Here is a 27374-nt window from a genome sequence, read left to right on the forward strand (position 1 = left end):
GCAGCTAGTCTGGACATCTTTTATGTCCGAGGTCCCGAACTAAGCATTAAGTTTCCTCTGACACTAGGCAAAATCACACTGGAAGAATTGGAATACACACACACAGAGGCAAATATTTTCTTGATGAACAAGCTTCTCGTTCATTTTTTCTCATAGATTAAATATGTAGGTCCCTGGCTTTCAGTGAGAATAGAGCCAAATAACTTGTGTCCTGAGCAAAATGGCAACTTCAAAGCCACCGACATGCCTTAGCAAACCCTCAAAGGGCAAGTATTCTAAAAACATTCTTATCTCCTAACGGAACCTAAAAGTGACATAAGTCCCTAGATTACTGCACAGTAGCTCAGATAAGAGTCAAGTTTGAGAATGCAGGGTTTAACACTTAAGCTACTGTTAGGACACCAGGACTTGCCCTAGAGGTGTCCTTTGACCGTGAAATATTACTCCCTGACCGCATCTTGATGGAGTCACAGGTGTTTTCTCCATAAATCTTATGACTAAACAATTGTTAAGAAAATTCTTTTTTTAAACAAAATTCTTAACAGAAATTCACTTTTCATAACCCTTACATCCATATTTGCAAACAAACTATTAGCAAGCATTTGTGTGAACACACGCACACACACACACACATAGCCATAAAATCAAATGAGACTTTAATACTCCAACTGTGGATTTCTAATTTTAGTTTATGAAGACCAAAGCTTTCCAGGTCTCACCCCCAAAGAATCGAATTCAGTAGTTATGGGGTGGGGCGGGCAAATGCGTTGTCTGCATTCTCAGTAAAGCACCCCAGGTCGTCTGGTGCTGCCGAAGCCCAGCCCACGCTCCACGGAAGCCGGCCGGTCACTCATGGTTAATTTCCAGTTGTGTAGCAAGTAAGAAGACGATGACCATAGAATCTGGCCCTTACTCAGTGTCTATTAGGTGCTGGGCATTATTCTAAGCATCTTCAATCTTTACAGCTACCCAGTGGAGTGGTGCCATCACTGTGACCCTTTTGTGGTTGAGAACATTGAGTCGGGGAGCAGTGGTAATATAATCTGTCCCTTGTCACACATCCATGCTCTGGACCCAGGCAGTGGGGCCTTGGAGGCCAGCCTTTCTATTGCCTCCAAATAAGCCATGCTACTTCTACTTATAACAGTTTAATACAAAAACAAAATGAAACAAACAAACAAAAAAAAAACCCAACATTCTATCTGCATCAAAAGCAAACCTTGAGGAAATGTATCAGTTACCTGTTGTTGTTTAACAGCTCATCCAAAACATAGGGATTTAGATACAATGCAGTCATTTAATGCTAGTACTTGGATTGTGGGTGTTCACTGGGCTCCTCTGGGTGGTTCTCAGTCAAGGTCCCTTGTGAAGCTTGCAGGCCATGGCTGGTGGCTGGAATCACCCGAAAGCCGGTCACTTGCACTCCGCCGTGCCTCCGCCGTGTTAAGGACTAGGACTCCTTGGGCATCTCTGTCTCGAGATGGTCTCTCCACGTGGTGTGTGCAGCATGACGGCTTTGGGGTACCTGGATGTCATATGTAGAGAATCAGTGTGGCAAAGGCTCATAGGCTCCAGGAAGAGAGCGCCAGGCAGCCCCAGTGGCCGTGCATCTCGTGTTCACCAGCTTCCACCTGTCAGGCGGTCCCAAGGGTGCATCTGGGTTGAAGAAGGAGAAACAGACTCCGAGTCTTAATAGGACTAGAAACACTATTGTGGCCAATTTGGGGGAAATTCAGTTCCATTCCACCCACTGGACAAAACAATTCACACCCTTCCCGCATCTGAAATACACTCACTCCTCCTCCAAACTCCCCAAAGCCTCATCCCCTCACCCCTACCAGGGCCAGACCCAAAGTCCCCACCTCATCCATCTCTGCCAGACCCTGGTGTCCCGGGCTCAGGGACAGCTGCTTAGCCAAGCAGCTCTTCCAGGATGCCCCCTTCTATCTGAAGACAGGTTCTCTATTCCTTACGGGGAATACCTGGAGGGATGGGTTTGGATGCCCTTGACCGGAGCGGGGACTTTGGGAGGCACGAGGCACTTCTGTACGACACCTGGGCATGTGATGTGCCTATAGAATTTAGTCCTATGCCTGGAAATGATTTTTTGTGACTCTTAGGTCCATGTTCTGCAGTCTTGGCTCACCTTCGATTTATAATTCCTGATCCACAAGAGGCATCTTATTTGGGGCTCTCAGCCTGCTTTCTGCTCATAAAATTTTGAGGCACCAGAACTTTCCATTTTGTAACGCCTCTGCTCCTTTCAGTGCATGCTGATACAATTCCCTTAAAAGCTTTGTGAGTTTCTTGTGAGTCGGTTTCTAATCGACTCCACTAGTGAAAAGCCACAGCCACTAACTTTTTTGAGACAATCTCTTCTCTACTCTGGGCTCTCTCCAGGAGTTCTGCGGGGCAAAGCTCTCAATGTTCTTACAAGTCCTGTGGTCTTGCTGCTTTGGAAGGGTGCGTGAGGCCCTAATTTAAATCTTTCTGAGGTCTTAACAAAGGGTCGCAAAGCCATGATCTTGGCCCCATGTTTGTTTTTCCTGGAAACGGCCCAGATTTCATCTCTGCTTGGAAGTTACTTCTTCACTTGGGAATTATTTGCCATCTGGACAGCCTGGCAGTGAAGAGCCATGTTATTTTCAAGCCCAGAAAGCCCTGGCTCCTTTATAGTTACTAGTTCTTTCTTTAGCTTATGTCTTTACTCTCACATTTTACTAGAGGAAGCTAGAATAATCCAGAAGGCAGTTTTCGCACTCTGCCTGCAACCCTCCTTCACTAGATCACCCACCTCCCAGAGCATGGTTTCTATTTTCCACACCACCACAGGTGACAGTGCTGCTGACCCTTCCGTGGTGGCATAAAAAGGGCTGTGCTTCCTCCAGGTTCTAGAATCTTCTCCCTCCCCTTGAAGCCTCACTAAGAGCACTCTTAAGGATCACCACGCTTCTGCTAACATGCTCTTCAAGGATCCTCCAATTTTCCAAAGCCACTGGCACACTTTTCAAGTAATTTCATAGTAGCACCCTCCAGGTACCGATATCTACATTAGCTTTCTATTGCCATATAACAAACCTCTCCAAAATCCAGTGGCTTAAAATAACAAGCATGATATTGTTCTCTCTCAGAAGCTGGCTGGGCTCAGCAAAGCCACCTCCTGGTTCTGCCACAGCTGTGGTGAGATGGTGGCTGGTGTGGAATCATCAGAAGACTCAGTTCACTAGATATTTCTGGTGTCTAGGCTGGGGAAACCCAGACAGCTGAGGGCCACAGCGGATGGGGTCCCCCGGTATTTCTTTCATCTCTGTGGCCTCTCCACACATGTGCTTCACAGCAGGGCTGCTCCAGGGTAGACAGATGTCATGCATAAAGATCAGGGCCCCCAAGATGTGTCCCAAGGGTGCAAGAGCCAGACAGAAGCTGTACTGCCCATGATCCAGCCTCAGAAGGCAGGTGGCTTCCCCTTTGTCATAGTTTATTCATCAGGGGCAGGCAGTCACAGAGGGCCTCCTGGCTTCCAGGTTCTGGAAGAGCATGTGGGGTTGAAAATACCACTGAAGCCAGTTTTGGCAAATACAATCTGCCACAAATCCTTTAAATTATTCAAATCTTCGGAACAATTCTGTAATACTAATGTTAAAAATGTGTTTGGTTCATTAGCTTTCTAGAAGCTTATGAGCTGCTGTGTTTTAGCACATTGAAAGCCTTTGGAATAATGCTCATGAATTACGGAGTTATGCATGTTTGGTATTTTCTGCTGTTAAAAGTTGGCTGCTTTGGGGAACCCTGTATAATACTGGCTTACAAAGATGTCCAGTGGGTTGGAAAATTAATTTTGTTCTTTTCCTTTCTCATTTGGATTCCTCCCCCCAATTTGGTCCATGATTACAGTGTGCCAGAGCACGAGCTGGCCACTTTACATACAATATCTCTCCTTTTTATTCCTCTGAGATAGTTACTGACATCATCATTTTGTGTGTGACTCTACTGGAGCTTAGAGAGACTTGCCCATGACCTCCTTCAAGTTCACAACTGGCACCTTGCCATCCCCCCCCCACACACACATGTACACACACATGCACGTGCGTGCACACACACACACACACACACACACACAGAGTTCTCTGACCACTTATTGTGACCTGTTGTTCCTGGTCCTGGCATGTAGCACATTCCAACGTGTGAGCATATTTACTTGTCTGTTTTTACTCTTTGTATTGTCTGTACCTCCCACCAGGGCAGAAGAAGGTAGGGAACATTTTGTCTGTGTTCACAAATGTGTCTCAGTCAGTGCTGCTGGAATGCAGGACAAAACGAATGACTGCAGGAAGGAAAGAACACACCGGGACCTAAATCCATTGTGCATACGTGCATGTGACAGAAAACCTGGCTGCTTTGAACAGCTCAGGAACTCAGCAGAATTAGCTGTGCTTCTATGAAGGATTCCTTCAGAGGAATAAAAGACCACATTAATCAAATAGTTCCAGATTTTTGAGAACTTTTGCTATTTCAGCAACACTTTCTGCAGTTTTTTTAAAATTAACATCTCGGTTTCCAGAGCCATTATAGTGAACAAGAACACGATTACAATGTATAGCAAAAATACGTTTTAAGAAGTTTTTTTTGGAAGTTTTTCATTTCTTTTAGGTTCGTTTACTTTTTCTGAGAGAGAGAGAGCGGGCGCACACACACATGCACGCATAAGCGAGGGAGGGGCAGAGAGGAGGGACAGAATCCCAAACAGGCTCCACGCCGTTAGTACAGAGGCAGATGTGAGCCTGGAACTCACAAACTGTGAGAACTCACAAATCTGAGGCAAGATCCAGACGGGTGCTGAACTGACTGAGCCACCCAGGCACCCCTGGAATTTTTAAAAATTAGCCTTTAATAAATGTTGGGGTCATATTTAAATAGTTTTTCTTCTTCTTTCATTGTTTTTCTAAATATCTCCTGTTTCAACAAGAAGTTTCCGCCTCAGGGGGCGGGGCGCCTGGGTGGCTCAGTTGGTTGGGCTTATGACTTGGGCTCAGGTCATGATCTTGCAGTTCGTGGGTTTGAGCCCCGTGTAGGGCTCTGTGCTGACAGCTCAGAGCCCGGAACCTGCTTTGGATTCTGTGTCTCCCTCTCTCTCTCTGCCCCTCGCCTGCTCATGCTGTCTCCCCTTGCCCCTCAAAATTAAATGTTAAAAAAATTTGAAATACTTTAAAAAAATAAGAAGTTTCCATCTTAGACGTTGTTTTTGTTTTTGTGTTTTTACCTTCTGTTTTTTTTTTTTTTTTAAGTGATCTCTAAGCCCAGCGTGGGGCCCAAACCCTGACCCCTGAGATCAAGCGGCCCAGGCTCTTCTTGAGCCAGCCCAGCACCCCCTTCCACTTAGAAGTTCCTAGTGACATGTTGTATCTTGATTCCCGTTAAATACGTGCTTCTGTTAAGGATTCAAATATACTGGTTAATTGTAAAACTCACCCTTGGCATCTTTTTTAGAAAGTCCTTTCTAAGAAAGTGATCTCCCCAGGATATGTTGGTGTTTTGTCGCCCGTATACCATTCACAAGGAGCCGAGGCCTTTCCTACAGGAAGCATCCATATGCCACTAACTAGCCAAGGTCCCTGCCAGCCCTGGGGAGGGTCGGTTCAGTCCACACTTACTTCACAGCTATATCAGGCCCGAGGAGTGCAGGCAGAGTATGTTCCAGAAAGCAGATCTGAAAGGCCCTCCCCAGGGCTTCACCCTTCCCCTGTGCAGGTGGCTGACCATCCCGGGCCACCTCGCTGCCCACCTGACGCCTTCCTCAACCGGTACACTTGGCCTCCAGCTGCAGCGTCTGGATAGGTCTTCTCGCTGGGAGTCCGGGGCTCTGGAGGGCAGAGGGAGGCAGGCGGGGTGCTCGCTGTTGGACCCCGGGGATAAGGAGGGGGCCTGGCTGACACCTGCGTCCCTCCCCTGTGCCCCCTCCAGCTCTGACCCGGCCCAGGCCGCACAGCGACGACTACAGCACCATGAAGAAGATTCCTCCCCGCAAGCCCAAGCGCAGCCCCAACACCAAGCTCAGCGGCTCCTCCGAGGAGATCGCGGGCGCGCGGCGCAGAGGCGGCCCGAGGTGCGCGCTCGGGGTCCCCGCGCCCCCCGCGCCCCCCGCGCGCGCCCCGCCGGAGCCCGAGTCCGAGCCCGAGCCCGTGTACATCGAGATGCTGGGCCGCGCCGGCAGCCCTGAGCAGGCCGAGGCCGTGTACGAGGAGATGAAGTACTTCGCGCCCCCCGAGGCGTCCGCGTCGCCCCCAGCTCTGCCCAGTGACAGTCGGAACCCCGTCCCCGGGGAGGAGGGCGACAGGGGCTGCCCGGCCGCCGGGTCCTGCAGAGACGCGTGCGACATCCCGGCCCCTTTCCCCAACCTGCTCCCTCACCGCCCCCCGCTCCTGGTGTTTCCCCCGACCCCCGTCACCTGCTCCCCGGCGTCCGACGAGTCGCCCTTGACGCCGCTGGAGGTGAAGAAGCTGCCGGTGCTGGAGACCAACCTCAAGTACCCCGTGCAGGCCGAAGGCTCCAGCCCGCTGTCCCCGCAGCACGCCAGGAACCCCAAGAGCGACGGGGATGGGCTCGCGTCCCCCGGCCCGCCCGCGCCAGGCGGCTCGCCCCCCACGCCGCCGCCTCCCCCCGCGCCCCCGACCCCCCGGCCGCCCACGCACTTCGCCTTCCCCCCGGAGCCCGTGGGCGCCGCGGCCCGAGCGACAGCCGGCCCCGACGCGCCCAGGGCGCACCAGCCGCCCCACTCTGCGCCCGCGGGGGGCGCGTGCAGCTCTCTCCCCAAGGCCCCCTACTCCCCCGGGAGGGCCGCCAGGCCCGAGCACCGCAAGGCCAGCGCCAGCCCGTCCTCCCCGGTGCCCTACAGCCCCCCGAACTGCAGAGCCCTCAGCAGCCCCCTGGACGAGCTGACCAGCCTCTTCAACTCCGGAAGGAGCTTGCTACGCAAGTCGGCGGCCGGGAGGAGAATCAGGGACCCCGAAGGTAGGCGGAGAGGAGAATTGGGGACCCCGGAGGTAGGCGGGGAGGCACCCGCAGGGAGGAGAATCGGGGACCCCGAAGGCAGGCAAAAGAGGAAACCCGCGCGGGGGTGCATAGCACACGGGTGTGCATCTCCGCCTCGGGGCCCGTGTGCCTGCACACGCACACATCCTTGTCTGATGCTTAAACACGGCTTCGGGGGACCGAGTGGCCATTCCGAGCAGATGCCCACTTAAAAACATCTTGTGCAACCAGTGTGGTCAAGGGGGTAAGAATATTTCCATTCTGCACATAAAGCCTCGTGATATGAAAATACATAGTGCCAAAACTGGGCTCAGGAAAGTCTAGTGACTTCAACGTGTTAGAGCAAGACTGAGCTTGAGCTGGTGCTCTTTTCTCTAATAATATGCTTCGTGATAACACAGAAGTGGTATTTTGTAGCATCACATTGCCGATTCCTGCTGCATTCACAGCTCACCATGAGTGCCCGAGTGTCCTGGGCGGAGGTGACTCCACGTGACCACCTGTCCCTTCACAACCTTAGACTGCATACTGCTCACCTTTGTATTGCTTCGGATGAATGATTTTTCTTCGGTTCGGGTACCACCCCAGGGACATCTTAACGCAGTTCTGTTAACACCTGTATCTTCTCATTGAGTAACTCAGCCTAGAGGGGGGTTTGCACTGACCATCCACTCAGGCGGGCACAACACCTGACCTGAGCCCAAGTCGAAAGTTGGATGTTTAGAGGACTGAGCCACCCAGGCCCCCCCGGGCACAGATTCTCATAATAATCACAACTAATGTATTCATCTTCCAAAAAACATTCTAAGGCTTTTATACAAAACCAAAATATTTCCCAATGTGTTGTATCTTAAGGAAGAAATACATTCATATCTTCTGTCTAAGGAAGTTGTAACAGGTCCCTTTTGTCATAATGCCATTGATACCCACCCCTCCAGGTAAATGACAAACCATTAACATCCTAGCTTTACAGACTGAGATGGGAAACTTCAAGGTGAAGAGGTTAAATGCCTTCTTCAGGTCAAGTGGAAGGAGTGGGAATAAAATGTGGACATTTTATGGACACGCGAACCTGCTGTGTCTCCAAAAGAAAATATATAAACATGTTAGCTTTCATCATTTGATTAGGAAAATTACTTTTTTGTTCAGGAAAATTACAAAAACTCTAAAATATTTAGAAAGCAATCTGAGTAAGTGACAAGTAGATCAAGGTAGGAATACTTAGCAAATGACTCAATAACTTACTCCCTCTTCATTTTTCAAAAAAAAATATGCGAATTGTTTTGCTAACATTTTAAGGATAGGCCCATTAAAAAATGAAATTATCCTTGTAGGTAGAGGAATGTTTGAATTTCACGAGTCATATATTGTATTCAAAGGAACAAAATGGAATCTAAGAGCAAAGCATTAAAGGAAAAAATTAATATTTGCTTTTAGAACTAAAAGTTAATTAAAACCGCATACAGCTCATTTTACTGGAGTTAGGAATTGGGTGAATTCTTCTTGACTTTATTGACGAAAGTGAAGTGAATGGATTTCTAGACACACTTGGTCTTCTGGAAATCTCTGAGCTGAGGACTCAGCATAGTGAGAGGTATAGTGAGGCCTCCGGCGTGGTGTGTGAATTTGCTAATTACATTTCTTTGCGGTGGCATGAACCAGTATTTGAGAACACGTATCAAAACCTCAAGTATGGGGCGCCTGGGTGGCTCAGTCGGTTAAGTGTCCGACTTCAGCTCAAGTCATGATCTCACGGCTTGTGGGTTTGAGCCCCACGTCAGCCTCTGTGCCGACAGCTCGAAGTCTGGAGCCTGCTCTGGATTCTGTGGTCTCCCTCTCTCTGTCTCTCTCTCTCTCAAAAATAAAGGCATTTAAAAAAATTCAAAAACCTTCAAGTACAACACTGTTAGTGCAAGCCTAAAATTACGAAATATCTATTTTTCTACTGTGTGCTTTTACAAAACACTCTTAATTTGAAAAAAAAAATAGCTTGAGCCATTTACTACTTTCTCATAAACACATGAATTGGCAGCTTCTGTGCAAACACCATAGTTTTCATAACCGAAAACTTAGCAATATGAGACCAGGTCATCCCCCCACACCAGATTCCAGGAGTTCCACCTACACGGTTGAGAACTGGGTAGTTCTCGATGGTCTGTGATGTGGGAAATAGCTTGGCACATTTGCATGGCATGTCCTCATGGGATCTTACAGGTTATTCTTGCAGAATAAAAGAGACGAAAGATAAGATGCAGAAGAGAAAAGTTTTTCGTGCTGGCACTAATCACTAGAGCTGCTACGTGATGATTAAGGTTTACACAATTTGATCCTGAAGTCAGTAATCCATTTTCTTCTGAATGAATTGAATGGCTGTTATTAATGATTTACTATAGTCTTGGGACTTCTTCCCTTTAAGGTTTTAAATCTTTTCCTTTACCCTCTTTATATTTAAAGATATCCGTATTTTCACCTGAAATGGCTTTCTTACCAAATAATCCAGTGGGTGGCTAATTCTCCCTCCAGGCACCTGAATTAATTACCCTCATCTCTTGCGGTTGTGGTCTGGGGAAATTGTTCCGCCGATTTTGCAGAAGCATTGGAAATATTCCCCTTGCTTCTGTGGAAAGTGACCTTGAGGAGATTACATTAGTAATCATTAGTACCCCGCTCTGGGCATCTCCAGTTAAAATATCAAGTACAATGAGTCTTGTGTAGTAACGAAGTCCTACCGTGTATAATTCTGCTCCGTCACTGCTCCGCAGACTTAGATGTAGGATTTCACAAACATGATCTTCCTCAAAACAGTTCACGTTCTGTTGACTAGTGGGCGTGCGATCTGAGATGTGCAAAGTCACTCAGATGCTAAAAGAGCAGGATGCACATCCAGACGGAAGGGTGGGGGTGGCGATGAGCCCGTAGCCCGAGAGGAATGATATTAGCAGTGAGTGGTTGTAGTGCTTGCCCTGTAGTTACCGTTTTAATAACCCAGTTAATTTTCCAGAGATGAAGAGATGTCTGCTGCTATTATCCCCATTGCACAGATGGGAAACTTAAGGCACAGAGAGGAACCCCCTTGCCCTGCGCCCATCCATCTGGGAGAGAGACATCGACATGCCTTGAACACACAGCGATTCTGCCCCCCCCCCAGCCCCCCATCACCCGCCAGGGCAATTCTCTTACCTACCTCTTGTCTTTAAGACAAGGTTTTGAAAGTTCACATTTGCTTACCTGAGGCGCAGCAGGTGGGAGCCATATGGTTGGGGTAGAGAAAGTGGTTACGTAAATTTAAAAATGCCAAACATGCACTTCACGGCTATTGGGGTGTATATACAATTTTGGAATACCATATGTGGGCCACTTGGCCCTTGACGTTGAGAAAAACTGGATTTTAATTATCTGTGCCTTTCTATACGCAATTATCCCATTTGGTCCCAAAATGTTTTCATCTGATGTCATAATATGACTAATATTATTATGCCAATTATTTCTAGTTGCTCAGTTTCAAAAATTATGAGACCAAATTCAAATGAAGGGAGAGAGTCATCGGCTGGTGTAGGCCACTAGGGTGCTCCATTGCGCCAAATGGTGTCCAGCGTCTAGTTGGGTTTATTTTAGAACGTGAAATAAAGTCAGCACGCTGTTCTCTCCACCCATTGAAAAGACCAGGATGATAGGAGTTGGGCAAAAATGTAGCATATCTGGAGAAGAAAGGAGGAGAGCCAGGCTGAATAAGGAAGGGTCCGATCTGCAGAATGTTCTTACAAAAATTGTTTTATTACTTTTGATATAGTGCATCCATAGTTTATAAGATATAAATAGGTAGTCAAAAATGATGTAAAGAACAACAAAAACTGTACATCTCTTTGCATATAGTCGGTGTTTATTAAATACCTATTTGGTGAAAAGCCTCCCTGAAAAAAAGCAGCCCTCGAGGCAGTTTTACTTAAAAAGAATCACCTAAGCCAAATGGAAATTCTTGTTCATCTCAAATACTTTATTTTCCTGCAGGAACATTCTGAGTAAAGAGTATTTTGAGTTTTCCGATCAGAGTGTTAGCTGAATTTTCACCGTTTAATATATTATCCCATTGGGCCATTTGTTTGAAAAGGAGTTCTTTTTAAAGTTGGCCGTATGGAAGGCATCAAGCATATGCATAAGCAGAGGGAACAGATTAATGGAATCTCTCCACGGCCAGTCTCGCTTCGTCTCTAATCCCGCCCGGGGCCCCTCCACCCCTACTGGATGATTTTGAAGTGCATTCCAACGTCAAATCAATTTATCAATAAATATTTATAAATATTTTATTATTGAAGTCCTTTAGAAAAACTAAAAGATTTATTCTAGAAAGTGCTTTAGAAAAAAATGAAAGATGTATTCTTAAATCACTTTAATTAGTACGGACCACTTCGTCCACTTCAGCCTTCACAGACATGATCCACTGCTCCTAAGAGTAAGAGAAACCTGCTTCCGGAAAGCATGGCATCAGTTTTCATGACAGAGACAGAACAATTCTCTGGGGTTAGATTTCCACCGAAAATACACTACTGGCCTGTGAGATCTTCCCCAGGAGCTTCGAGGGAAACCCCTGAGATGGGCAGCTGGCTCAGGGAGCCCCTTCTACTACCACACACACACACACACATACACACACACACATGTGGATCTCTAAATATTATACCCAGACTAAGGGTGAAAGATCAACGTTCCAAAAGACAAGCTACAGGTGCTTCTGAAATCAATATTTTATGAGGTTTCAATGCTTCTATGCCACGTTAGGGACAGCTACTCAGTCATTGTTTAGTAACAAGAAGAATGTTTTGAAATCACAGAAATGTCGTGCACTTCCTGGCAGAGATCTGTGACTTGCTCGAGGACGGTGTCTGTGAGCTGCCATTTGGGGACACTTTCTTCATTTCATCTCTGACGCGTTCTGGTGAGATCACAGCACAAGAAATGGGTGCGCCTTATGCATGTCTCTGCCTCCCGTGACGGGATGCAGGGCTTGGCCTCCCCTAGGCTTCCTGCCTCTACGCAGACACTTCTAGCACAGTCCAGTGCAGGGCCATTCCTCCCTCCCTGCACGCTTTCTCTCCGTGGTGACTTCCTGGGGGCAGGGGAGTGGCCTGAGGCATCCTGACAGCCATGAAGGGCGTGGACAGACAGGCACATAGTTTACTGATGCGTTGCTGTCTGCCTTCCTGCATCACGTAAGAGCCTCCTTCCCGTGAAACAAGGCATTCCTCCGCATTCTGGAACCATCTGGAGTTAACACTAAATGTCCCTGATTTTCCAAATGAATAAGTCCTTTGGAAAGATGAGCTTAGCATCCCCAAGAAGCGAGTGGACATTAGGCGAGGAAGAGCCATCTAGGTTTCTCCCAGTGCCGGGGAGCCAAGCTTTAACCTAAGAAGAAGATCCCTCTCTGGGAGAAAAGGATGTTTTTCACCAAGTTCTTGGCCCTTCTGCAGGAACAGGTGGCCTCTGTGTTTGGGACGTGTTTGTAGTGTTTCTAATTTCCCAGATAATACTTGGTTCACCTCCGCTTAAAAATGAGCTTTCAGTGTTAATAAATTGGTCAGCAGCCAACTCACCTGTGTGACGAGCACAGGGCAGTTTGTCCTCTGTATCAGTTGGACACTTTTTAAAAAGCCTAATGTGTGCTGTGAATGGCTGTGACATTCTTCCCACCATTTAGAGCACCTTCTCTTTATAAATGCCCGAGAATTCACACAGGGAAATTGTGCAACCGGGGGCCCGTAAGGGACTTGCATTAACTTGTAGAGCTAATTCCCTAACCCATTTACTTAATGCAAGTACAGGGCTTGCTACGGGGAGTCAAGAAATGGAGAAATCCGGCCCCTGCCCTCTCACCAACTGTCGGAGGCAGCCAGGCCCATCCAATTCAGTGAGTCAAAGTCTAGGAGAAGAGAGAGGCTTTAGCCTGAAGGTCATAAACCATGGGTGGGTCATTAACTGAGCTCCCAGTGGCCCGTGAGCCCCAGGGTTGTGCTCGCACCTTGTTGGTGGAGAGAGGTCCTGGACCTCCTCAGATTCTCACGACACGTCGCACGGTGTGCTTGGTGAGTGGCTGCCGGAGAGGCTGCAAGAGCCTCACCCCAGGGCTGCCCTGCGAACAGGGAGAGTGGTACCCAGCCCGGAGAGGATGGGGCCATCCAGGTGCACAAGTGGGGGAGTAGGCATGGCAGCCAGGGGGCCCGCTGTGTGCGGAGACACGTGAGCCTGGGGTACATGGTCCCATCAGAGCATAGTCGTGAAGGGCAAAGAATGTACAGAGATGGAACAGCAAGCACTAGTCGCCTTGCCTGGGATGAAGGCAGGATGAGCTTTCCACCTGGAAGTTGAGTGACAAGGTCCTGAACGGTCTCCGTCATCTCTCTTGGTCACGTGGCAGTTCAGCAGGAACACTTAGGACCTTCCCCACAAGAGTGCAAAGAGCCAGGGGAGGGAAAGGAACCAGACGGATAATAGCAGTTCTAGATATGGGCATGTGACCTCATATAACTGGAAATACTCAGAAATGCTGTGGAACATCTGTTAATGGTATTCTGCTAATAATATTAATAGCCAATGTTTGTGGACGGTTCTTTCCTGTTGCCCCGAGCACGCACAGTCTCTTCTGTCCCCAGATCCTCAGCCCTGTGTGAGGCCAGTGAAGCAGGTGTCAGCATTCCCCTCTGCTAATGAGCAATCCGAGACCTGGAGGGATTAAGTGATTCTCCCATAATCACAGGAACTAACGGGCCCCAGAGTCAGGAATCAAACAAGGCTCCTTTCTCCAAAACCAGGGAGAGATTTCTATTTCTGTTCTGTGAGGCCATTGTCAGCCTCGAAAACCAATTGAGATTTTGAAAAGATGTGGAGTCCCCGTCCGAGAGGATAATTACTTTCGAAAGTTACACAGGAACTCATGACCAGGAAAAGAGACGGGAATACTTTTCCTTTCCGGTGATTTTTTTTCAGCTGCCCCCATGATTGGGATAGGAGAAAGACACCCAGAAAAGCCTCCATCACTCGCCTCTTGGTGCCGTTCTAGACAAAAGAAATGAAAACAAGCAGCAGCAATTCAGTAGTTTCTGAATTATGGCAACCTAGAAACAGGTGAAGGTAATGGCCGGAAGTTAGAAATAGGTCTGGACAAAAATCTAGCGTCAGGCTTCCATTCAGGGCTCCTCAGTAAGGATTTGTTGGGGAAATATTAAGCTCACAGATCTCACAGCCATGGTATGCTCACTAGACCGTGGTGTTTCGTTATCCTTTGAAACCCGGTAGCAAAACCAAGAAGAGAGGTGTGGCAATTAAATATGTAGATCAACCCAATCAAGAAGTTACCTTTGAGTAGTGGGAATCATGGGAAATTACATGAACATATTGGCTGTGGGTCTGTAGCCACCAGTCTTCCCAGAGACATGTATCTTGCATGAATAGCTCGTCACTTCTGCAATGAGCCAAAGGCAGCTGAGCAGCCATCACCACTGGGATGTTCTGTGATGCACTGTCAGCGGGAGAAGAATCTATTGTACCTGGAATTCTGAAGGAAAAAAAAAAAAAAGAGGTCGTCTTTTCAGAAGTGGATTATCTTTCATAACCAGTAAATATTTTTCATGCTATCAACCCGTTAAAGCAAGCAGCTATTGTGAATTGTGGGTCTCTCTACTGGATTGTGAATTAAACTCCCACTGGGGGCTCCAAAGAGAAGCCCAGGGCTTTATCTTCGGAGGCTCTCAGCAGCTCTCCTTAAGCAAGTTAATAAAGACCTTCCTGACAATCTGCATCTCATTATTGCCACATAATACAACATCCTGGGGTTTTCTTCCTTCTGTGAAGAAATGCTTAAAAGCAACACGGTGCATGGAATGTTTTCCTAAAGACGGGCTGGATCGGTGCCATGGTCTCTCTCTCCTTAAGAGTGTTGGCAGAGGAAAACCTATTTCTTAATTGCCTACCAGCGTTCAGGTCCTTTATGCCGACTTGAATCATTTTTATGATTAATCCTCAGATTAGCCTAGAAAATCTCACACTACCTGAAAGCCGGCTCTATCCAATATCACTTTATCCAGCGCTCGGTTCCATGGATCCACAACGGTCACCTGGCATCTGCTGTGTGCGAAGCTTCACGGGGTGCTTTCTGCTCTGGCTTTACTTCCATCTTTTTTCTGGTTTCTCCTTGAAATCTGTAACGTTCGTACCCGTCCTCTGTACATTTGCAATCACTGGCCTATTGCAGTCACACATGGTAATTGTAATAAGACAGTAAACAACAATCTCGTTTCTTTTGGTCCGCACTCAGGTGACTGGGTCCTCAAGGATGCAGGGCCCAGACAATGGCAGGCATGGGCTGGATCTGACATTACACAGCTTTACAGTAAAACCCGCCCTGTACCATGATGCCTGAGAATTGGTGCATTCCCCGGAATTGCTGAGAAACCTACAAAACAGCTTCCTCACACCCAAAAGTATAGCTCATCACCAAACCTAATTTTGCCAAGGAAAGTTTCCTTTTAAAGAATCAGAGAACTGACGTATACACAGTGGGTACGTGAGAGAATTTCCCAGGCAAATGTGCATGTTTTGGATTTTGGTCTTACTATTCTTTGATGTGGAAAGATGGACAATCCAGGAAGAAGTAAGTCTGAGAGAGAAGATGGAGACAAAGCATCGGGGGAAAACTAGGATCCCCAAAAAGGCATTTCCACGTTACCAGAAAGTGAAGCTGAGCTCCCAGCTTTTAAATTACCTTCTGACGTCACGCCAGATCCATTCACTGGAGCTACGTTTACTTGATTTTGTTCTCAGGTGAGATCACTGGTTGGATGGAGGCAGGCTGGTTTTCGCAGCAGAATGGAGGGGACGCAGCAATGTGCAAACAACTGCTGTGATATGGGGGAGCCCCCTCCCACGTCCTTTCTTAGGTACTCAGCCAGCGCCCAGCCCCAAGACACTGTGCAGCAAAAGAGTATTTTTTAATGTATTTTATTTTCATGAGAATTGCATTGACTCTGTTTCGTCTCTTGGTATTTCGGTACCTTTACATATACCCGGTGATGGAGTCCTTCTCAGATTTTTTAATGGATAAATTGCTTTCAAAATAACGACTGCAATCCTTAAGGAAAAAAATATTCTACGATGCTCCATTTCCCAGACATTGGCTCGCCTTCCGGTGTTACCATGCTGTTCGAGCGCCTTCTGGCCACCCCTCGTGTCCACATACACCTTAGCCCAACTAGAGGCTGATTGAATCACTTATGTGTCATACAAGACAGTAAAACTCTAATTGTTAACATGAATTTCACTGGTGCAGTTGTGATGTGCAGGGGTCTCCGTTCGTTTACCGATCCTTGAAATCGTGCTTAATTTACAGAGACTAAAGAGCAGCACAACACAAGAGGCACTGGGCTTATGTATGGTGATGAGGGATCATAAAAATGTCTTTTTAATCTGATCGTCGTTAGAAAACCCAGCGATGTGGTCCAGCTGCTAGTCAGAGAGCATTTTCATTGCTATGAGGATTGAATCCATCCTGGGAACCCTTTGTAATGATTTTAAGAAAAATGTCCTGTTTTTTTGTTGTTGTTATTGTTGTTTTTTTTTTTTTTTTTAATTCAGGTAACAAAATAATTCTATGACATGGCCCCAAAACACGCAGTTCTTTTCAGGCCCAAAAAAAAAAAAAAAAAAAAAATTAGACACTAACACCGGGCAAGATGATTAAACTGGCAATGATATTTTGTATTGCCATTTGCCCAAGTTTTGTTCATTTATTTAAAAAATGCATTGAGGATCTGTTTTGTGTCAGGCATTGTGCTAAGTTGTATGGATTGTTCAGGTCAAATGTGGGGACTGTTCAGAAGCAGCAGACAGCAGGGAAACATGAAAAATCCAATGGATCCAGGCGGTGGGAAACGGTTTGCGTGAAAACACCATTTGGGTGTCACAGAACGCCACTTCCCCTCCATGCGTGTGCAATGCAGCATTTTTATTCAGTTCATTCCATTCTTCTTCATCTTTAGGTGCTTACCACGACCCATTAAGGTGATTCCCCAACCTGTAAATATGTCTTTTGGAGCCCTGGTCTAGAAAGTGGGGTTTATACGGAGGGACAGGAGTGGGGGGGGGAGGTGTTAGACCAAACATGAGGAGAGGGAGCTCCAGGACAGGTGGACCCCAGCCCTCATGCTAGGGGCCAGTGTGTGCTCTGTAGCACACTATGGTCATAGGGTTTTATACAAGGGCATGGTGACATGGTCAAGTTAAGTTTGGGGGTACCTACACGAGGCCGTGTGGGTAGGATAGATGTCTCTCTGATTTCTCTACATTCATGTAAATGTAAACATATAACTTTAGCAAGGATTCATGAGAAATGCTTAGTTGTGGGGCATGCGGAAAGGGGATCCCACCTGCCAACCGGCCATTTGGTGGTTTCTTCCTGCTCTCCTGGAAGAAAGGAGAACCCATTTGAGACACAGGGGCAGCCTTGCCCTACAGGGTCCCAGTGTCCTCCCTCTGAGTAACTGACATCTACACTGTGACCTGTCACTGCGGCGGCTCAAGGGAAATCCAAGCACAGGCGCACATGATTTTAGAGGCCTAAGGAATTAGCAATGCCAACCAGCCAATGTGGGCAGGTGGGGCTGTTCCTCAAGAGATGAGCACGGTGCCACGTTGCTGTTGTTGAAATATGGAAGTATCTCCCTACCAGTTGGAAGTGACTGTCGTTCAGGGCCTGTGGGGTCCCCAAGCCCAGCATCCGCCCCATCCCGCCTTGGGTGTCCTGGCCCCAGGCCTGTCCAGTTTCTTCTCGGTTAGATGTTGACACAACGGGCTTGAGGTAAATGGTTTGTGCTTATTCGGTTGGTGTTGGCCCGTGCCCTTTGGGTTTAAATAGTTGAGGTGGGCAAATTTTGTGATTACTCCTGAACAAGGAGTTTGAAAAGATTCAGCATACATCACTGCGATTTTTTTTTTTAACTCTTGCTGATTTTACTGGTTCTCTCTCACCTGCCGCAGTCACACGGTTGAAATTAATGTCCGCAAGTAGAGAGCTCTCCTGTCCGGAATGACAGGCATATGGATCAGTAAACCTCTAGTCATGCTTAAGTCTATGTGATGGAGATCGGGGCTGGCTGGAGGGCTCGGAACATCAGGGTAGGACTGGAATGTGAGCCAATGTCCCTGAAATGGAGGAACATAGATTATATTATTCTTAAGGACCAAAGCTGTTATCCTTTTTTTTTATGTATATGAACTTCTTTTTAATGCTTATTTATTTATTTTGAGAGAGAGATAGAGAGCAAGTGGGGAACGGGCAAAGAGAGAGACAGAGAATCCCAAGAAGACTCCGTGCTGTCAGCACAGAGCCCGACGCAGGGCTCCATCCCACAAACCGTGAGATCATGACCTGAGCCCAGATCAAGAGTTCGTCGCTTAACCTACTGAGCCACCCGGGCGCCCCCAAAGTAGTTATTCTTAAAGCAGATTGTCTATTAAAGATCCAAGAAGGGCTCTATTACTAGCTACATATAAAAGCGAGCAAATACCAGGAGACAACATAGACTCCATACAGTTCTCACAAAAATTAAATAAATGCCCTCCGAGGTTCTCTCAGATCCAGGGATGGGCATTGACGTAGGAAAGGATGCGTGTGCTGGTAGAAGGGCATGGGACTCCTCTGTGTACCATCACGCGATGCCCCACGGGTGTCCCAAATACTACATGTTCCTGATAAAAGAGCAGAATATTATCGTCCTCACCTTGGAAAGTGAGGGGGACCCATTTCCCTAAACCAAAGCGCCCCCCCTGCCAGGGCCCACAGAGCTGCATTCCATGACTCCTGGATTTACATTACCACCTGGCACTTGGGAAATGTAAAAATAACAGCAATATAAATAACCGCATGACCTATGAAATTACACATGAGGAATGGGTCTCCGGGCCAGGCCAGCGTGTTGTTTAGATGTTGCATATTCAGCTAATTATAGGAGAGGCGAGCTACCCAAGCACACGGAAAGGGAAGGGATTGGCGTGATTTATTTCCCATTATGGCAGGGACAGAATGGATAGATGGGCACAAAAGGATCCAGCTAGTTAAATTTAAAGGAAAATTGGCACGACATAATTTTCTGTGCATTTCTGGGTTCTAAAAGCCCTATTTATACCCACAGGCATTTTTTAGCTTTACTATTCTTCCCCGGCTCAGCACATATGTTGTTGAAGATACCACTCTATTTCCTGACTCAGTTGGTGTTTTCTAGTGCAACCCCCTCCTTGCACTTAGCAGGGGAGAGGGTGGCAGGAGTTCGGAGCGGGGGACGAGGAAGCATTGCCGTTCCAACCTACTTAGCCTGGAGGGTCAGTGTCTGTGGCACTTGCTGGCACAGAAGAATGCTTAAAACATAAGTTCAAGGGGGGATTTTGATCTACTCAAGAACAGCGATTTCATAAGGGTTGTTAAAGAGTAGGAAGGTGCACTGGGGGCCGGAGTTAGCCTTTTAAGATCAGTAGCGTCGAGAAATTATGTTTTCTCAACCCACGCAGCCTTTGCAACTGCTACAGTGCTCTATTTTTTGTTTTCTGTTTTCCTAAGCAATCAAGTTCCTATGGAAATACAACTGGATCGTGGGACGCAGGTGCGTCCCAAGGGTAATCGCATGGGAGTCCGGTTTTCCGTCTCCAGTGCCCTGATACTGTTAGACCCTGCAGCCCTCCCTTGGCACCCTTTTGCAAATATGAGCAAAGGGGCGATAAAGTCAGATTCACATGGCTTAGGGTCCGTTACACCTGTGCTGTACAAAAGCTATAGAGACTGAGCGTGCACCCCTCAGTGTGAGCAGACGCACCCCCTGTAGGGAAGACCCCAGTCTGCATACATCTCATGTCTCGTTACGCAAGCCTGCACATGAGGTCTGTCTGCTTATTTGAGGTTAGGATCAGACACTGTCTGTGGGAATCCTTACACTTGACATTTGTCTTTCTCTGAGGCAATAAGCCATATGTTTGGGTTGTGCTATCGTGTATTTTTTTTTTTTTTTTTTTTAGAGTTTAATTCACTTCCTAGAAACTTGTTATAGCAGAACGCAGGGCAATTTGGGAGTGCTAAACCCTTATTTGTATTTCTTCCTCTAAGATTTTAGAAAAATCAGAGGCGTAAAAGACATTGTTCCTTGTAATACAAACTAGATGCCGACTTGGGCTAAGTGATCCCATCCAAATTTAATTACACACCATCTATGTGTATCTGTAAGCACAGTCCAGCCGTAACTCCTAAATTTTAGGAACGAGAACTCGAGAAGTAGCAGGACTATGCCAGCCACGTCTCTCGCCGTTTGTACCTTTCCTTAATGCCAAAGAGGAAAAAGCAAGCACATTCCCTTTGCGCATAGCCTTTCTAGAAGAGGAATTTTCCTATAGAGTTGCGGAATGAATCCCAGCCAGCATGAGTAATGAGTTGAAAATGTATTTTCACATTTTTTCTGCCTTGCATAGCACTCTCGGTATTAAATCAGTCAAACGGCTATAGTTTGTTTTTCTCTCCTGCGTTACTGAAACCTGGATCCTGTCTCCTATGTTTCCAAAATACACTCTAAAATTATCTCGAGTTCAGGTAACTAAGAACGAAATGACGTGCTTAGCATTCATCTTAAAGAAACACACCGTGGCTCATTCCTTACTTGTTCTGTACGACCTTTCAGTGGCATGGGTGCCCTCAGCCCCACTTTGTCCCTCCACCCTGTCTCCCAGCCCACACCTGCCTGCTTGTGTCCACCGTCACTGGGCCTCACCTTCTGCTGCCCATCGGCGGGGGGTGGCATCGCTCTCCTGCAAGAGACCCTCCCTGCTGAGGGATGCTGGAGTCTCTCCCACACACGGTCTTCTCAGTCCTAATAAATGCTCTGCTTCAAATCATTGCCACTCTGTTTAGGCCTTGGGCATGTGGCTGTCCCTTGAAGGTTGACGTGCACAGCCCCAGACTTGTCCTGTGTCCACTCACTTCGGCTGGTGCTGACTTACTGAGGTCCCTCAGCTCCAAGGGACCTGTAACTCGGACCTCCCTGCCCAACCGGTCCTTCTGACCCTGCCCAAGCCTAAATGCTCTGTGCTCTTCTCTCTGAACTTTCCTCCAGCCTCATCCAGCTGGACACATTTTTGCTAGATTAATAACATTTAAAAATTACAGTCTTGGGGCACCTGGATGGCTCAGTCCATTGACGGTCCGACTCTCAATTTCGGCTCCAGTCATGATCCCAGGGTCGTGGGATCAAGCCTGGTGTTGGGCTCTGTGCTGAGCATGGAGACAGCTTAAGATTCTCTCTTCCTCCCTCTGCCCCTCCCCCCCCCCAATACAGTCTTTATGTTATGCCCTTCCTTACCTAAGAATGTGCTAGACCCCACTCTGGTGACGGTGCATAAGTTGCAAACTTATGCCCACTTCTCTCTGCCCTTCCCCTCTCCTCTCTCTTCTCTCCTCCCTCCCCTCCTTTCCCCTCGTCTGTGGGCAGAAAGGCTTTCCAGACAGTCGTTTTTTCCAGACATTGAAGATTATACCATGGTGGGGGACAGGTGTGGAAGTGTCTTTAAGAAAAAGAATAAAAATGATGGGGCGCCTGGTGGCTCAGTTGGTTGAGTGTCTGACTTCAGCTCAGGTCACGATCTCACAGTTGAAGAGTTCGAGCCCCGCTTCGGGCTCTGTGCTGACAGCTCGGAGCCTGGAGCCTGCTTTGGATTCTGTGTCTCCCTCTCTCTCTGCCCCTCCCCCGATCACGCTCTGTCTCTCTCTCTCTCTCTCTCTCTCAAAAATAAATAAGCACTAAAAATTTTTTTAAAAAGAAAAAATAAAAATGACAACAATTTAGGGAGTGAATTGAAGGTTTATTTAAAATGAGGAAATAAAGCAAAGCTGTCTCATGCAAGCGATAACTACATGCATTGACCGACTGACCCTTGGGTTTCTGACTTGGCCTTTGCAAGTGAGTGTGAGTCTGGGACCCTTACGGCCGAGACTCCTGGTCAACCCCCCTCTGCCCCTGTCCAGGCACCAAGATTCCAGAGCCAACATCTGTCACGCTCCTTGCAGTTCTCTGACATTAAAGTTCCTAAAACCATGTAAACTAAGGTCTTAAAAACCTGACCACGCATAAACCTTGCTGATTGGTAGCACAGTAGTGGAAACCTGAATGCTTACTGTGGGTCAGGAACAGATTTCAAAGATCCCAAAGCCCTTTCCTCCACTCAAGTTAACAAGCAGGTGGAAAACAACCAGCTCTGGCCCTTTGAATATGGAGAGAACGTCCCCCTCGCACAACGTGAAATTTTCTTCACCTCGTAATTTTAAGTAGAGATTGGAACTCAAACGTGTAAAAACAGTGGAAGTCTTTTCACGATTCCAGTAATCTCTTATGAACGAGGAGAAACTGTTCCTGACTTTTCTCCCTCATCGTTCACATGAATTCTTCAGCCAGTAACTTCGTCAGTTCTTCCAATTACACAACACGTAGTTTCCTTTTAGAAAACAAACTCTCTATAGCAATTTTGTCATAGCAATTCATTTATTCTTTATTCTATTTTTTCTTTCTTTTTTTAAAAAAAAAATTTAACGTTTATTTATTTTGAGAGACAGAGTGCGAGCAGGGGAGGGGCAGAGAGAGAGGGAGGGAGACACAGAATCTGAAGCAGGCTCCAGGCTCCGAGTACAGGCTCCGTCAGTACAGAGCCCAACGCGGGGCTCGAACCCACGAACCGTGAGATCACGACCTGAGCCAAAGTCAGACACTTACCCGTCTGAGCCACCCAGGCGTCCCATCTATTTTTTCTTTCTTTCAGCAAATATTTTATCGAGCACCTACTCTGTGCCCGTACTTGCACTCCACAAGGGGCAGGCGGAAAATAAATGAAGGGAGTGGAATGTGCCTGCCATGAGAAGGACCACCCAGGGCACTAAAGCCGGGAGTAAGGAAAGAAACTGACCTGAGGCGGAGAGAGGTGCTGTCTTCTAGAAGGTGGTCCAGAAAGCCTGTCTGCTCAGGGCAGATTTGAGCAGAGCCTAAGCTACACACAGAGCTCCGTCCATGCTCTCTCCGGACAGGGGGATGCGTTAGCGGAGGGGCCCCAGGCCTAAGTGGCAAGGGCGTAGTTGGAAATGAGGTCCAGGACGAGCCGGGAATCAGGTGGTGGATGGTCTCAGCCACAGGAAGCCTTTGGATCTCAATCTAAATGAAATAAGAAATGAGTGGAGAGACTCGACTGGGCAAATGGCACCATCTGACCTAGGCTTCTCAGCCTCAGCCCCACGGACATCCTGGGCAGGACCATTCTTCACCGCGGGGGTGGGCTGGCTGGCTGTGCATTGCTGGGGGCGTTGCAGCATCGCTGACCTCTACCCACTAGATACCAGCAGCCACCCCCTCCTCCAGTGTGAGGACTAGAAACGTCTCCAGACACTGCCACGTGTCTCCTGGTGGGCAATATCACCTTCTCTTGAAACCCAGTGTTCAAAGGATCACACCCACCCAGTGTGATATTTTCATTACATAAAAACGAACACAGCAAAACTGAATTTTTGTTTTCTGAGATTTGCTAGAACTCTCCCCCTAGATTAAGATTCAACTCAACTGTGTCCACGTTGCATGCTTGTGTTTAACAATCGTATCCCAGTGGAAAGGCCAAGGCTTTATCTTTGAGTCAGATCCCAGGGTGATTCATTTCTCCCGTACCTGTAACAACAGCACCAGGCAGGGGTCACAGAGCAGTCCTGTTTACAGGCTGGGAGAAAACAGCACAGGTATTCAAATTAACTCGTGTGGTGAAGCAGCCAACCAGAGGTGCCACTGAATTGCATAAACCACTGATTACACAACACGCGCAGCTACAAAAGTGATTCAGACATACCTCGAATCGTTATACAGGATTTTACAGCACACACTCCTGTATTTGTTTGCTTAGATTTCCTGAGAGTCTCAGATATTTTCTTTTGCTGTGACTGTGACCGCCTTTTCCTCACCCTCGAAACCCCAGCGGCCACCGCTTGGAGGCGTGAACAGGCTTCGCGGCTTGGTTTGCTCTGGATGATTCCTCTTAGAATTCTCCATAAAGGATGCACTCGTATTTGCACAATTATAAGTAAGGCTTCTCCAGGCTTCATGCCGCTGTCCTCTTGATTTTTCGCTGCTGGAGTTCCTTCACTGCCTAAGTGCAGGGTCCAGGCACACTCTCCACGAGGAATGTTGTAATCACTCGTGTACCGAACTGCCCCTTTACAGCAAAATCAAAGTGTTGAGCGTTTCTGCGTTTGACCCTCACTGTAGTTGAATCAGGCATTAACAAGTTGGGGCACAGACGCCTTTGCGTGTTTGGATTTAACTTGGAGCAAAGGCGTTTATGAGCAGAGGCTGACACAGAATTTAGTAAGCCAAGAACCATCCCCGCAATTAATATTAATGAATATTGGATAACGCCAAAGTGGAGACGTCTATATCGATGTTGCAACTCTTTCAGTGGCTGGAATATAATGCTTACCCTACGGTTCCCAGTTCATTACCACCGAGGCACGGTGATCCAATAAAGCCACAGGAAAACAGCTGCCTTATCCTTTCGATCAGCAAATGAAATGATGGAAGACTTTGCATAGAAGGGCCAAGCGGAGGAGTGAATGTGGGCGGATGGCGGAGCTGGCCCGCCCCGGTCTGAACCCGGCTGCAACACCTACTAATTGAGAAAGGTTTGCGTGTGGGTAACCTCCCCAAACCTCAGTGAGCTCATCTTGAAAACGGGCGTGGAAGAGACAGCTGCTCAGAATCAGAAAAACCAGATGTCACCTCTAGCAGAGCGGTGGCCCAGCATAAACCCCCAGGCCACGTTAATTCTTGTCAGAGCAAAGTGAATGATCACCATCAGATTGGCCGTGAGCGCTTGCCTTTTACGTGAAGAAGGACTTAAATCCTCTTTCCAGTCCAAAGCCATCCTTGGGTAGACATATGCTTTTAAGGTAAAACTATAAAGAAAATTTTAGTAGGTCGTGTAAGGATCCCAGCCTCACGTGTAGGACAAATTTAAAATCAGTCCTTGGCTACAGTTTAACCTGATTGGAAATATTTTTAAAACACTCATAGCAAAATGGGAGGTGTTGACTACAAATACGTGGGTTGTTTACGAGCTGGGAATCAGTTATGAGGGAAACTAGCATTGAGCGTTGGTACCAAGAGTGTAAGCAGTATCTTGGAGGGTTGAGTTTTGTCCTGCCAGATGGAAGGGGACTGTCCCGAGTTACCCAGTGAGGGGCTTTCTGGCTCACACCCTTCGTAAGCTCCTTCCTGCAGTGGCCTCCCAGGCCCCGGGCCATATGCATGTCCCCGGTCCCACCTGCCCCTTCCTTCCACATGCCCAACCCATTAGGACCCTACAGCCTGGTTCCTGCCTTACGTGTTCACACGCGAGGGACATCGTCTTTCTCCACAGTCACTTTTTTCCCTCCTTCTCTGAGCCCCAGTGTGACCCCCTAAATATGCTTCCCTGACCAAACTGCCTGACACGGTGACTCTCACCCCCGCTGCCCTTCAGCTTTGTACCCAGCCTAGAGGCTACCACTTTTAATGATCTGCTCGTTTGTTTACTTCTTGGTTGTCCTACTGGGAGGTGAGCATCATAATCGCATCTGGAGCATCCGAAGAGTGTCACCTAGTAGGCATTCAGCAGGCAAGTGAATTAAATAATGAAAAAAAAAAATAGCTTGAAGAGAGGCAGATAAATATGTCTTGAGATGGCTTTAAAATTTTTTTTAACGTTTATTTATTTTTGAGAGACAGAGCTCAAGCAGGGGAGAGGCAGAGAGAGAGGGAGACACAATCCGAAGCAGGTTCCAGGCTGCGAGCTGTCAGCACAGAGCCCATCGCAGGGCTCGACCTCAGTCCACAAGATCGTGACCTGAGCCGAAGTCAGATGCTCAACTGACTGAGCCACCCAGGCACCCTGGAGATGGCTTTAAATCCAAACCAGTTTTACTGACTCAGATTTTTTTAAATGGCAAACTACAGTCAACCGAATGAAATAGATACTCATTTAGTGCCAGCCTGTTCGATAACTGCTCATTGTTGCGACCTCACATGGTTCTGACCCCCGGACGTCACGTTCACCACTGTTCTTATGCACACTGGCTGGGCCAAAGCCTTTCTGCCTGGTTCCTAAATGCGACCTGTCAGGAGCTGCAGTGGCTCCCTCGGTCCCTGGAATCTCAACTCCCCTGCACGGTTTTCAAAGCTCTGTCCATTTTGCCTTCTTCCAGCATTTGCTACCTAAAAACCCCTTCCCATCTGGGCAGACCTAGCTCCTCTCTGTGCTTTGGGGCCAGACTCCACTTGTAAATGATAGGTCACTGTGGGCCCTCTGACCAGGAGTCCCACTGGTGGGCAGGAATAGGCAGGGCTGGTGAGGACTGGGTGCTCTAGGTCCAGGGAGTGCAAAGAGCAAAGCACAGAAACACGGGTCAGTAAGGAGCTCTGGATATGCCTGGATATGCAGCGCCTCTTGAATGTAAGGTCAAGGGCAAAGGGAGATCATGTCTAGAGGGAAGAGTTAAAAAGGGTCATGGCAGGTGCAGCCTGGAGGCACAGCTCTGGACTGCTGGCCTTCTCCCTTTTTTCTTTCCCTCCCTCCCTCCATCCTTCTCCCTCCTTCCTTTTCTCCCTCCTCCCTCCATCCTTCTCCCTCCTTCCTTTTCTCCCTCCCCCCATCCTTCCTTCTTCCATCCAACCTTCCCCCTTCTTCCCTTCCTCCCTCCCTCCTTTGGGATCACTGGAGATGAACTGTTCTGCCACATGTAAAGTACAATAAAGCAAATTATGCTTTTTATCCCTTTAGAATAATTTGTTAGCCTAAAACTTGAGAAAGGCCAACCTAACAGCAGTCACAATCCACTGTGTCCCAGCAAACAAAGATCAGAAGCAGCATGTTTATTCTGGGGTGAACAAAAATCCCCCAGTACGTTGGAGCTTTTTGAGGTCCCTGGGGAAGCAAGAGCCAATCACGGCTCACCTGGCCAGTCCAACAGAGGGGTCCCGATTGGGGGAATGGGAGGTGGCGAGGGCCACACCTGACCCCGTGGTGGACAATTGTGCTTGCTTGACATGCTCTGGTCTATGGCACTTGCTGTGTTTTACTTTATTATTCCTACATAATTAAAAAAAAAATCTTCATTTGGCTCTTTGGCCTAATATGGACAACAGTTTCCATGTTCATAGATCTCCAAGCCCCCGATAGGGGATGGACAGTGAACAATTAGGTAATGTGGTTAGTGTACAGAATCCAGAAGTGGGGTTGTAAAGTTTAATCTTCCTAAATGG

The 27374-nt window shown here is 47.6% G+C and overlaps 1 protein-coding gene across 1 annotated transcript in view; it reads left to right on the plus strand.

The window, feature by feature from the left end:
• MYO16 (myosin XVI) overlaps positions 1-27374 on the plus strand; it is a 458605-nt gene that overhangs the window by 387940 nt on the left and 43291 nt on the right. The window contains exon 31 of the mRNA XM_049647209.1: positions 5962-7008. Coding sequence (XP_049503166.1) covers positions 5962-7008 — 1047 coding nt within the window. The remainder of the gene's footprint in view (positions 1-5961; positions 7009-27374) is intronic.

The sequence above is a fragment of the Panthera uncia genome (genome assembly GCF_023721935.1).
Source record: "Panthera uncia isolate 11264 chromosome A1 unlocalized genomic scaffold, Puncia_PCG_1.0 HiC_scaffold_16, whole genome shotgun sequence".
In the NCBI taxonomy this organism is placed as follows: domain Eukaryota; kingdom Metazoa; phylum Chordata; class Mammalia; order Carnivora; family Felidae; genus Panthera; species Panthera uncia.